Source organism: Pristiophorus japonicus, chromosome 1 (assembly GCF_044704955.1).
Source record: "Pristiophorus japonicus isolate sPriJap1 chromosome 1, sPriJap1.hap1, whole genome shotgun sequence".
NCBI classification, from domain to species: Eukaryota; Metazoa; Chordata; class Chondrichthyes; family Pristiophoridae; genus Pristiophorus; species Pristiophorus japonicus.
The window spans coordinates 121,996,109-122,010,028 of record NC_091977.1 but is presented as its reverse complement, the minus strand read 5'-3'; the positions used below and the strand labels follow the sequence as shown (position 1 = coordinate 122,010,028).

Here is a 13,920-nt window from a genome sequence, read left to right as displayed (position 1 = left end):
TGCGCTTGCCCTCAACTATGTCGGTCAGGACTGGGTTAACTGGGACAATCGAGTTTTGAGTGTCCGTTTCATTAGTAGCTCTGTGGGTGGGACCCCCGTGAGTGAGTGCGGTCGGGATGTATAGGCCAGCAGGAGACGCGATAGGTGGCATTGTAGGGAGGGTCCTTGAATCCTGAGCATACCTTGCTTAATGATTTGGACCGCACGTTTCACCTGGCCATTGGAGACCGGCTTAAACGGCGCAGTCCTGACATGGTTGATGCCATTGCCCGACATAAACTCTCAGAATACGTAGCTTGTGAAATATGGGCCATTATCACTAACCAGTATGTCTGGCAAGCCATGGGTTGCAAAGATCGCACGTAGGCTTTCCACGGTGGTGGATGACGTGCATGAATTCAGAATGAAGCACTCGATCCATTTCGAGTACGCATCTAGCACAATAAGAGACATCTTTCCCATGAACGGGCCCGCGTAGTCAACATGAATGCGTGACCATGGCCTGGTGGGCCAGGGCCACGGGCTGAGCGGAGCCTCCCTGGGGGCATTACACAGCTGGACACACGTCGTGCACCTGCGAACACAGTGTTCCAAGTCTGAATCAATTCCAGGCTACCAAACGTGTGACCGGGCAATGGTCTTCATCAGCACAATGCCTGGATGCTCGCTGTGGAGTTCCCTGATGAATGCCTCCCTGTCCTTCTGGGGCATAACTACCTGGCTGCCCCATAGTAGACAGTCGGCTTGGATGGAGAGCTCATCCATCCATCTGTGGAACAGTCTGACCTCCTCAGGGCATGCTCCGTGTGCGGGCGCCCAATCCCCAGTCAGGACACATTTCTTAATCAGGGATAGGAGGGGATCTCTGTTTGTCCAGATTTTGATCTGGCGGGCTGTGATGGGGGAGCTTGCACTGTCAAAGGCATTGACAGTCATGACCATTTCAGCGCTTTGCTCAACTGCTCCCTCAGTGGTGGCCAGTGGAAGCTTGCTGAGTGCGTCAGCGCAATTCTCAGTGCCGGGCCGGTGCCGGATGGTGTAGTCATAAGCAGCCAGCGTGAGAGCCCATCGCTGTATGCGAGCTGATGCATTGTCATTGATAGCCTTGCTGTCTGACAACAGGGATGTTAATGGCTTGTGGTCCATCTCTAATTCAAACTTCCTACCAAACAGGTACTGATGCATTTTTTTTACACCATAGACACATGCAAGCGCTTCCTTCTCGACCATCCCATATCCCTGTTCTGCTTGAGAGAGCAACCTGGAGGCATAAGCCACAGGTTGTAGTTGACCCTCAGCATTGCCCTGCTGCAACATGCACCCAACCCCATAGGACGATGCATCACATGTCAGAACCAATTTTTTACAGGGGTCGTACAGGGTCAACAACTTGTTTGAACAAAGTAGTTTCGCGCCCAATCAAAAGCCCATTTCTGACAGTCCCCCCCCAAAACCAATCACAACCCTTATGCAGGAGCACATGTAGCGGCTCCAAAAACGTGCTCAAGTTCGGCAGAAATTTCCCAAAATAGTTCAACAGTCCCAGGAATGAACGCAACTCCGATGTGTTGCAGGGCCTGGGTGCTCGTCGAATCGCCTCTGTTTTGGATTCGGTGGGCCAAATCCCATCTGCAGCAACCCTCCTGTCCAGAAACTCAACCTCAGGAGCTAAGAACACACATTTAGACTTCTTGAGTCGCAAGCCTACCCATCCCAGTTGGCGTAGCACCTCGTCCAGGTTGTGGAGGTGTTCCTCGGTGTCTCGACCCATGATGAGGATGTTGTCCTGGAATATGATCATTCCAGGAATGGATTTAAGCAGGCTTTCAATGTTACGTTGAAAAATCGCGGCCGCTGATCGAATGCCAAACGGGCACATGTTATAAACGAACAGTTCCTTGTGTGCGGTGATGGTGGTCAGTAGTTTAGGTTCGTCGGCCAGTTCCTGGGTCATATAGGCTGAAGTGAGGTCCAACTTGGTGAACAGCTTGCCGCCTGCCAGCGTGGCGAAGAGGTCCTCCGCTCTCAGGAGCGGGTATTAATCTTGTAGGGACACCCGATTGATGGTGGCCTTGTAGTCGCCACAGGTCCTGACAGAGCCATCCGTTTTTAGGATGGGAACAATGGAGCTCGCCCGGTCGCTGAATTCAACAGGCGAGATGATGCTCTCTCACAACAGTCGGACCAATTCGCTCTCGATCTTTTCCCACATCACATACAGCACCGCTCTGGCTTTGTGGTGCACTAGCCTGGCGTCCGGGGTGATGTGTATCACTACTTTAGTGCCTTTGAAAGTCCCGACGCCAGGTTGGAATAGTGAATCGAATTGTTGTAGGACTTGTGAGCACGAACTTCGCTCCACAGATGACATTGCATGAACATTCCCCCATTTCCAGTTCATCTCGGCTGACCAGCTCCTCCCCAACAGTGCGGGACCATTGCCCAGGACAATCCAGAGCGGCAGCCGATTCACTAACCCATTGTGTGTGACAGCCAACATTGCACTGCCTAGCACCGGAATGATTTCTTTCATGTAAGTCCATAATTGTGTCTCAATACGTGCTAATATAGATCTACTGGCTTTAAGTGACCATAGCTTTTCAAATTGCTGAACGCCCATGAGTGACTGGCTGGCCCCAGTGTCCAGCTCCATGCGTACTGGGATACCGTTTAATAAAACCCTCATCATCATGGGTGGCATTTTGGTGTATGAACTGTGAATATTCGCCACATGGATCCGCTGAACCTCGGCGTCCATCGATTTGCCCCAAAAGTCATCCTGCCTCAAAGGACCCTCTTCTGGTGCATCTGCCTCATATATTAGTCTGGTTGCAGGCTTACTGCACATTCGAGCTAAATGACCACTGAGATTGCAGTTCCTGCAGACAAACTGTTGAAATCTGCAAGATCTAGCTGAGTGTTTTCCCCCACACCTCCAGCATGAGTTAAAGTTTCCACTGTTGGGAACAAAGGGACTATGGCCAGGCATTCTGCGCTGACTGTCCCTTTGACTGCTCTTAAGTACCCTATTAGTGGGTGTCAATGGCCCCATCCTGGGCCGCATTGTCCACTGTGATGGCGTGAATGTGCGTTCAGCCTGCCACTGTCTCTGTTGAAGTCCTACTCTGGGGTCTATTGCTGCCTGGGGAGTGTTGGACTGCCCCTGCCTGCCTGCAGGGCTCTGAGTCGCATTGATGATGTTGACTCCCTGATCCATCGCCTCGTTAGAAGCAGAATTGCGCGCGTATATTATTTTCATCTCTTCCTCCCCCGCCATTAAAGTTTGAGCTATCAACGCCGCCGCTTCCCAAGGTCAAATCCTTGGTCTCAATTAATTTGCGGAAAATTACCGCATGACCGATGCCCTCGATAAAGAAGTCCCTTAGCATCTCCCACCTGCAGGCGTCTGTGAACTTACAGAGGCTGGCCAAACGCCAGAGGTCCACTACGAAGTCCAGTATCCTCTGTCCTTCACGACGTCAGTGGGTGTAGAATCTGTGTCGGGCCATATGTACGCTACTTGCCGGTTTGAGGTGCTCCCTGATCAATTTGCTAAGTTCTTCAAAGGTTTTTTCCACCAGCTTTTCGGGTGCCCGTAACATAGAAAACATTGACATAGAAAATAGGTGCACGAGTAGGCCATTCGGCCCTTCGAGCCTGCATCACCATTCAATGAGTTCATGGCTGAACATGCAACTTCAGTACCCCATTTCTGCTTTCTCGCCATACCCCTTGATCCTCCTAGTAGTAAGGACTACATCTAACTCCATTTTGAATATATTCAGTGAATTGGCCTCAACAACTTCCTGTGGTAGAGAATTCCACAGGTTCACCACTCTCTGGGTGAAGAAGTTTCTCCTCATCTCGGTCCTAAATGGCTTACCCCTTATCCTTAGACTGTGACCCCTGGTTCTGGACTTCCCCAACATTAGGAACATTTTTCCTGCATCTAACCTGTCTAAACCCATCAGAATTTTAAATGTTTCTGTGAGATCCCCTCTCATTCTTCTGAACTCCAGTGAATACAAGCCCAGTTCATCCAGTCTTTCTTGATAGGTCAGTCCTGCCATCCCGGGAATCAGTCTGGTGAATCTTCGCTGCACTCCCTCAATAGCAAGAATGTCCTTCCTCAAGTTAGGAGACCAAAACTGTACACAATACTCCAGGTGTGGCCTCACCAAGGCCCTGTACAACTGTAGCAACACCTCCCTGCCCCTGTACTCAAATTCCCTCGCTATGAAGGCCAACATGCCATTTGCTTTCTTAACCGTCTGCTGTACCTGCATGCCAACCTTCAATGACTGATGTACCATGACACCCAGGTCTCGTTGCACCTCCCCTTTTCCTAATCTGTCACCATTCAGATAATAGTCTGTCTCTCTGTTTTTACCACCAAAGTGGATAACCTCACATTTATCCATAAGTCCTTCATGAGCACGTAAGTCTTTGGTCCGCAGCTGGTCAAAAGATGAGCCCTTCGCTTGTCTGGCACTGCATCCCCCAGCCATTCTTTTGTGACGAAGCTTTGCTGAAGCCTCTCGACAAAATCGTCCCAGTCTTCCTCAACACAGTACCGTTCCTCTGTGCTACCAGTGGCCATTCCCGTGGGTCGTGAATTCCCGTTTCTCGTCGCCAATGTAAAGTCCTTACTCTACAGTATGAAACCACACGAGGCACATTCTGGGGACAAGGTCACTCTGTGACCTTAACTCTTTATTCACAGGACTCCAAAAGACTGTGACCCTGCATGGGACCTCCCTTTTTATATCTGTGTGATCAGATAAGGAGTGTCTCCCACAAGTTCACCCCTTGTGGTCAAGGTGTGCATCTAGGTTGAGTGTATACAGTAATACAGTGGTGTTACATTGTGGTTACATACATGACACAGGGGATTTGCAGGATCTTGTTGAGACATCATTGATGGTATTTCTCCAGCGACTTGAGGTGTCTACTATATATGATCCACGTCTTTGAGCCATATAGAAGGGCGGGTATCACTACTGCCCTGTAGACCATGAGCTTGGTGCAAGATTTGAGGTCCTGGTCTTCAAACACTCTCTTCCTCAGGCGACCGAAGGCTGCGCTGGCGCACTGGAGGCGGTGTTGGACCTCAGGACGTGGACAATGCTTGTGTCTGCGCACATTCAAAGGCCAAACTTCAAGCCATCGTCAACATCTTCACCAAGGCGTACGAAAGCATGGGCCTTACACATCCGTTAAACAACCTGACCCCACCACACAACACTGCCCTCCAATCATCAAAATCCATGGCACGGCCTTGCAGAACGTGGACCATTTTCCATACCTCGGGACCCTACTATTAGCAAGGGCAGACATTGATGATTTTAACTAGCTGAAAATGACTTTAAAAAACTATGCAGAACCATTTATTATTTATTGGTGTATAATAGTCAGTTTCTGAGTAAATTAAAATATATATTTAAAAGCTTTCAAAAAGTGCCCTTGTACCTAATAAAAAATCTTAATTTTAAGAGTCTTTTCGAAGGCCCGCAAACGGGCGCAATTAGCGGAAACTTGCAATGGTGATTAATTCAGTCGGGGGCGTGGCCTGTTTTGCGGGCAGGGTTGGCTTCCAGCGCAATGTTTTTAAACTAGCACAAAGGTCGCAGAAACTCAAGTTGGGCTGAGTGTAATTTGCGTTTGAAATTCTTCGATTTTTTGTGCTGGTTTGACTGATTTCGGGTGAATTGCGCTTACCAGTGCAACCGAGTGAAAATTCCAGCCAAGGTGTTTTAAGATAAACTGTTAAACTTACGGAAGGGTGATCATCCTTAACAGCACTGGCGTTTTGTATACTGTACTGTCGAGCAAACTGATGGGACTCCTGAGACTGAGGGATGTGGGACATTTCAGCTTTGCTCTTAAACTCCAGCATCAGAATGCTGGGAGGTAGAAGAATGCTCAGAATGACCTAACAACAAAAACAGTCAGGTTAGAAATAGAGAACCGCAACAGAATACCTGCATGGTGTACCTATCAAACCGATAATTATTTGACTTTTCAGGTCAAATAAACACAAAGCAATGTTTGCTTTTTTAACTGTCCGATCTATAATATTCTTAACCTGTATGAAAGCAGCCACATCATCAGCATTACATATAGAGGAACAAAGTCAGTTTGATGGGCATGTTTACATTCAGCAACTTAGCATTTCACCATTGAAAATGGGTTAATTGTTACTAATTTATAGAATTATAGAATGATACAGCACAGAAGGAGGCCATTCGGCCCATCGTGCCTGTGCCAGCTCTTTGAAAGAGCTATCCAATTAGTTCCACTCCCCTGCTCTGTCCCCATAGCTACCCTAACACGTTTCTAGGGAATTGCATCATCACACAACATGAGACCAGGCATTACATGGAGCTGTTCCCGATCTACCACTGTTATTATGCCGCAAGTGTGGCAGAAATGGCCTCACTGAATCTTTTGACTATGGTCTTGAAGTGAACTATCGGATCCAACTGACCCCATAGCAAACCTGCATGACTATTATACAGAGTCCTGCATGAATGTCAGGAAATTACATACAGAATGAGATTATGTCATCACCTTGACTTCAACATTAAGCTCCTGTTTATTTCAGACTGAGCTTCCTGCCCCTGTATGCCTGGGCCCTGGTAAAGTGGGTGATGCTTAAAGTGAGCAGAGATTCAGTGTAACTGAACTCCACACAATTTTCTGATCAGGTGTGTCCAAATTTTAACAATTAATTGGCCAAATTGCTTCAATATTTTTTTGTGTGATCTTGTGTCAGCTTGGTAGCCACTTTAATTTTGGATACTGCAACTATATGCTGGGAGCGAATCTCACAGCTGTTTGTTAGAACTGGTGGGTTTCTATGTCTTGTCTAATGTGTTACTATTATTTCTGTACCCCGATGAGATGGATTATCCTGACAAGATGGTTAATTTGTAAAGTATCATAGATGTCTGCCATTATGGGTGCTGGCCAGCCCATCAGAGCGATGGGATGCAACCACCCATTTAATCAGAGGTGCTGATCTCAGTGTAAATATTACATCAGCAAAACCTCAGGCAATTTTTGAGCTTTTGACCATACTTTGATTGACAGCTTCATCAATTACAGAGGTATCTCTCTTGATCTTCCTTTGTTGCAGCTCAGATTTCAAAGCAATGAAGGGAATTAATTGTCACCCCGTTTAAGATTTTATTTCACCGAGTTTCTTCCTCGCTAGGTAGTTGATGAACTGTAGCCAGTGGAGCAATCGATGAATACCTAAAAGTTTGCATCATGGATACTAATGGTGTTACTTCCGAGATCTATGACAGCTTCAAGTTACTTTATTATTTTGAAGTACATTTGCTAAGTTAAGTGAACTGCTGTAATTTATCTGCTATTATTTGATTTTCCTCTCTGTTCATTTTATTTCCAATTAATCTGATTTGTAGTCTGAGATGGCAGAGTGTCATTTGTCTATCCTTCAGAGAGCCCAGGAAAGTATGAGATGTCTCACACTATTTCCAGTCAGCCCATCAGCTGCCTAAGTTATTTATTGTACACCACAGACTTTTTTTTTAAAACTCTTTTCTCACTTCAGTTGCCTAAGGTCCTGATTCTTGCAGGGGCGTGGTTTCATGATTCACCTTAGGCAATGTTTAAGAGAACAAATGAGTTCCTCAGTAATAAAACAGCAGAGTAAAGGAAATAATGAGGGAGCACTCTAATTATTTACAGCAGTTTTCACCACAGAGATTTGATAGCTGGGTGAGAAAGTGAGGTTCGTAAAAAATTATAAATTTATCACAAAATGGTTTTTAAAAACTGTCACACTTAAATATTTATAAGGCAACTAAGCCAAATGGAACACATCCAAAGGTACTTAAGAAAATGAGAGTAGAAATACTGTAGAGGAAGCTGTTGCTGACATTTTTCACAGCTCATTAAATACAGGGGTAGGAGCAGCAGATTGGAAAATAACTAATGTGTTTTTCCAGAATACGGTTATTCTGGGAACATCAGGCTGACAGCTTAATAACTACCCTAGGAAAAATACTGCAATATAGTATAAAGAGAGTAACTTAAACACATTTAAAAGGCAATAGTTCCAAACTGACATAGAAGATCTGTCTAATCTATTGGAATCTTTTGAGGCTATATTAAAATCAGTGGATTCTAACAACACGGTGAATATTTTCAATTTGGATGACAAGGGGTCTTACAAGACTGGGTCCTGAAACAGACTTTGGATGAAAGAGCAATCTGGGATGAATAGCATTTCCCTCTTCCCACTGCTACCCCTTTACCTTAAACCATGAGTTCTTCCTCATGTTCAGACGCCCCATCCAGATGTCAGTTAAGAGCATCTGAGTGCATGTGTGGGAAACAAAGGGCCGAAGCCCAGATGACACAGCCAGTTTCAAACATGTGGAGTTGCTCCAATTCTTCAGCTCATATGTCAGCAGTTTCATGGCCATTCTCTCATTCTGTTTGAACGCATGGTCCAAAAGATCCACAGCAAGCTGGCCAAATTCCCTAGGATGCATGAAAGAAGGATATAAACAATTTTGTTGTGACAAATAAAACCTTTAAGTGTGTAAAAAGCAGCAAAAAGCTTTTGCAGAACCATTAATATAAAGTTTTATATACAGTTTTAGCAAAATTGCAATGATTCGTAATTTGAAAATGCATTGTACAGGTAATTTAAATCAAGCTGCAGAATGAGAGATTGCCAGTAGACTTTTCACTGATCACTGTTGTTTAAGCTCTATGGATTCACAATATGTACAGGTATCATCATATTTTCTTACCAAATGACGTTGAACAAGTATAAGGGGGGTGGGGGGGGTGGGGTGGGAAGAGTGGGAAGGGGAGACCTGTGATATGAGTTTTACATTTTGCTTATGCATGATTCCTATGCATATTTTGATAAAAAAATGTTAAGGGGCAATTTTTCTGTCATTGCTCTCAGAGTTCCCCAGTCAAAAAGGTCAGGATAAAGGTGAGGAAACCTGAATCAGCATAGGAACATAAGAAAAGGAGAAGGTCATTTAGCCCCTCGAGCCTGTTCCACCATTCAATAAGATCATGGCTGATCTGTGACCCATATCCCTTAGTACTTTTGCTTAACAAAAATCTTTCTGAGGGAGTGCTACACTATTGGAGGTGCTGTCTTTGGGTTGAGACGTTAAACCAAGATCCTGTTCGTCCTCTCAGATGGACATAATGTTTCATGGCACTATTCAAAAAAGAGTGGGATGGTTCTTTCCAGTGTACTGGCCAATATTTAACGTTCAACCAACATCATTAAAATACATTTTCTGGTCATTTATCTCACTGCTGTTTATTTGTGCAATTTGGTTGCAGCGTTTCCTACATTAAAACAGTGACTTCACATCAAATAATACTTAAATTGCTCTAAAGAACTTTGAGATGCACTGAGGTCGTGAAAGGCATCAGATAACTGCAAGTTCTTTCTTTTTTTATTTCAAAACCAACGTAAACTAACCCTGATGCTGAAGTTTAAGCAGCAGCACTGCAAATGAAGCATTAGAGTAAACATTTTCCATGTTTCCCTTGGTGAATGTCGTTTAGCACTACATCAGGTTGAAGTCATTGCTGCACAGCTGAGGAAGTGTCAGGAATGAAAAAGAATAATTAGATGGGAGCCAAAATTCAGTGACCATTCTGCCGACTCCCCATCATAACTTCGCTGGGAATCCGCTGCAATGGCTGTAAACTCGGCTGGAACCCGATATGCTGGTTCCCAAGCTTGCAGTGGAGTTACCAATTGGCCAAGTGGGGTTGGACCCTCTGTAGATTTCTACAAGGCCATTGAGTTAAGGTGAACCACAAACTCCCTAAGTTGGGAGTTCAAATGCACAAGTCCGCAATTGGGACTCAGCGTGCCAGCGATGAAGATACACCTAGTCAGACACGCATACCTCTCCAACACCCAGTGGAAATAGGGCCCACCCTGGAGATCCACGCTGGGATTTGGGCCTGCACTGCCAAAGAAAAGGAAATAATTTTCTCCAGCCAGTGTACTGCAGTTTCAGTCCAGAGTGCCAAAGGCCTACTCCTTGTGGCCCCTCCCCCTGACTCTGTAAACTTCGGTTGAATTGGGAGAGGGCTATAAGGAGTGACGGGGTAACTCCACACACATGGATTTTCAACTCCAAAATTGTTACAACACAGAAAAATATATTGGTCCATAATTTGCGGTCAGCGGCGATGTGACGGCGATCGCCGCTGATGTCATGCGAACTCTGTGGCGAGAAGTTTAGTTTCCTCGAGGTGTGATTGATTGTAGCACTGTCAATAGGGGATTCCTAGCATAGTGGAGCAGTGTTGAGCTCGAGTCTGAGGTGCAGACATTGCGGAGCATCAGGGAGGGGGAGAGTTACCTGGGCACTTTGATCCAGGAGGCAGTCACACCCCTTAGGTTAGGTAGTGGTACAGGTCTGGTTAGAAATAATAAGGATAATAAGAAATAATAAGGGTGAGAAGTCACTGGTAGGAGTTGTCTACAGGCCCCCAATCAGTAGCCACACTGCAGGACAGAGTGTATAATCAAGAAATAATAGAGGCTTGTAAGAAAGGTACAGCAATAATCATGAGCGATTTTAATCTATATTGATTGGACAAATCAAATTGACAAAGATAGCCAGGAGGAAGAGTTCAACGAGTGTATGCAGCATGGATTCTTAGAACAATACATTGTGAAACCAACCAAGGAACAGACTATTTTTGATTTGATAATGTGTAACGAGTCTGGATTAATTAATGATCTCATAGTAAAGGATCCTCTTGGGAAGAATCATCATAGCATGGTAGAATTTCAAATTCATTTTGAGGGTGAGAAACTTGGGTCTCAAACTAGTGTCCTGAACTTAAATAAAGGTAATTACAAATGTATGAAGACAGAGCTGGATAACATGGACTGGGAAAATATATTAAAGACTGTAGAAAAGGAGTGGCAAACATTTAAGGAGATATTTCATTACTCTCAGCAAAGATGTAATCCAGAGAGAAAGAAAGACTCTTAAGAGAAGGATGAACCATCCGTGGCTAACTAAGGAAGTAAAGGATGGTGTCAAACTCAAAACAAAGGTATACAATGTGGCGAAGCACAGTGGAAAGCCAGAGGATTGGGAAATTTTTGGAAACCAGCAAAGGATGACTAAAAAAAATGATATTTAGAGAGAGTAAACTAGCAAGAAGTATAAAAACAGACAGTAAGAGCTTCTACAGGTATATAAAAAGGAAGCAAGTAGCTAAAGTAAACATTGGTACCTTAGAGGATAAGACTGGGGAATTAATAATGGGAAACAGAAAAATGGTGGAGACTTTGAACAAATATTTTGTATCGGTCTTCACTGTAGAAGACACTAAAAGCATCCAAATAATTGATAATCAAGGGGCTATTGGGGGAGGGGGGAACTTAAAACAATCAATATCAATAGAGAAAAAGTACTAGGCAAACTAATGTGACTAAAGGTGGACAAGTCCCCTGGACCTGATGGCCTACATCTTAGAGTCTTAAAAGAAATGGCTGCAGAGATAATGGATGCATTTGTTGTAATCTACCAAAATTCCCTGGATTCTGGAGAGGTCCCAGCGGACTGGAAAACCACAAATGTAACACCCCTTTTTAATAAAGGAAGGAGGCAGAAAGCAGGAAACTATAGACCAGTTAGCCTAACATCTATCGTTGATAAAATGCTGGACTCCATCATTAAGGAAATAGTAGTAGGGCATTTAGAAAATCGTAATGCATTCAAGCAGAGTCAGCATGATTTTATGAAAAGGAAATCATGTTTGACAAGTTCTTTGAGGATGTAACGAGCGGAGTGAATAAAGGAGAACCAGTAGATGTCATGTATTTGGATTTCCAGAAAGCATTCGACAAGGTGCCACATAAAAGGTTACTGCACAAGATAAGAGCTCACGGGGTTGGGGGTAATATATTAGCATGGATACAGGATTGGCTAACTAACAGAAAGAAGTCGGGATAAATAGGTCATTTTCTGGTTGGCAAACTGTAATGAGTGGGGTGTCACAGGGATCAGTGCTGGGACCTCAACTATTTACAATTTATATTAATGACTTGGATGGAGGAACCAAGTGTAATGTAGCCAAATTTGCTGATGATACAAGTTGTGAGGAGGACACAAAGAATCTACAAAGGGATATAGATAGGCTAAGTGAGTGGGCAAAAATTTGGCAGGTGGAGTATAATGTGGGAAAATGTGAGGTTATCCACTTTGGTAGGAAAAATAAAAAATCTAATTATTATTTAAATGGGGAGCGATTTCAAACTGCATTGGTACAGAGGGATCTGGAGGTCCTCGTACATGAAACACAAAAATTTAGTATGAAGGTACAGCAAGTAATCAGGAAGGCAAATGGAATGTTGCAAGGGGGAAGGAGTATATAAATAGGGAAGTCCTGCTACAACTGTACCGGGCATTGGTAAGATCACACCTGGAGTACTGCATACAGTTTTGATCTCCTTATTTAAGGAAGGATATATTTGCACTGGAGGCAGTTCAGAGAAGGTTCACAAGGTTGATTCCTGAGATGAAGGGGTTGTCATATGAGGAAAGGTTGATGAGCTTGGGTCTCTACTCATTGGAGTTTAGAAGAATGAGAGGTGATCTTATTGAAACGTATAAGATTCTGAAGGGGCTTGACAGGGTATCATAGAAATCATAGAAATAGAAATTTACGGCATAGAAGGAGGTTTTCGGCCCATCGTGTCTGTGCCAGTCGAAAAATAGCTAATACCACCTTCCAGCTCTTGGTCCATAGCCCTGTAGGTCACAGCACTTCAAGTGCATATCCAAGTACTTTTTAAATGTGATGAAGGTTTCTGCCACTACTACCCTTTCGGCAGTGAGATCCAGAACCCCACCACCTTCTGGGTGAAAAAGTTCTCCTCAACTCCCCTCTAATCCTTCCACTAATCTATGCCCATTTCAGCAATACTCCGATCTAATCATGAGCTGAGATTTGTCACTGGTAGATGCAGAGAGGATGTTCCCCTAGTGGGGGAATCTAGAACTAGGGGACATAGTTTCAGAATAAGGGGTCGCCCATTTAAAATGGAAATGAGGAGGAATTTCTTCTCTCAGAGGGTCGTGAATCTTTGGAATTCTCTACCTCAGAGAGCTGTGAAGGCTGGTCATTGAATGTATTTAAGGTGGAGATAGACAGATTTTTGAATGATAAGGTAGTCAAGGGTTATGGGGAGTGGGCAGGGAAGTGGAGTTGAGACCAGGATCAGATCAGCCATGATCTTATTGAAAGGCGGAGCAGGCTCGAGGGGCCAACTGGCCTACTCCTGCTCCTATTACTTATGTTCTTATGTTCCTATGACAGGAGGATGTGAATACAACTCAGGCAGATATGATGATCCCAGGTGCAGTGCTGGAGGAGCCTCAGCCTTTCATAGAATCATCGAATCATAGAAATTTACAGCATGGAAGGAGGCCATTTCAGACCATCGTGTCCACACTGGCCGAACACGAGCTATCCAGCCTAATCCCACTTTCCAGCTCTTGGTCTGTAGCCCTGTAGGTTATGGTCCTTCAAGTATCTTTTAAATGTGGTGAGGGTTTCTGCCTCTACCACCCTTTTAGGCAGTAAGTTCTAGACCCCACCACCTTCTGGGTGAAGAAATTTCCCTTCATATCTCCTCTAAACCTCCCCACAATTACTTTAAATCTATGCCCCCTGGTTGTTGACATATCTGCCAAAGGAAACAGGTCCTTCCTATCCACCTCATAATTTTATACACCTCAATCAGGTCTCCCCTTAGCCTCCTCTGTTCCAAAGAAAACAGACCCAGCATCTCCAATCTTTCCTCATAGCCAAAATTCTCCAGTCCAGGCAACGTTCTTGTAAATCTCCTCTGCACCCTTTCCAATGCAATCACAT

General features: G+C 44.5%; 1 protein-coding gene across 1 annotated transcript in view; it reads right to left on the bottom strand.

Annotated features, from left to right (window-relative positions):
- Positions 1-13,920, bottom strand: part of trpm6 (transient receptor potential cation channel, subfamily M, member 6) — a 238,131-nt gene that overhangs the window by 129,731 nt on the left and 94,480 nt on the right. The window contains exons 18-19 of the mRNA XM_070867525.1: positions 8,286-8,514; positions 5,777-5,932 (exon numbers count right to left, since the gene is read on the bottom strand). Coding sequence (XP_070723626.1) covers positions 5,777-5,932; positions 8,286-8,514 — 385 coding nt within the window. The remainder of the gene's footprint in view (positions 1-5,776; positions 5,933-8,285; positions 8,515-13,920) is intronic.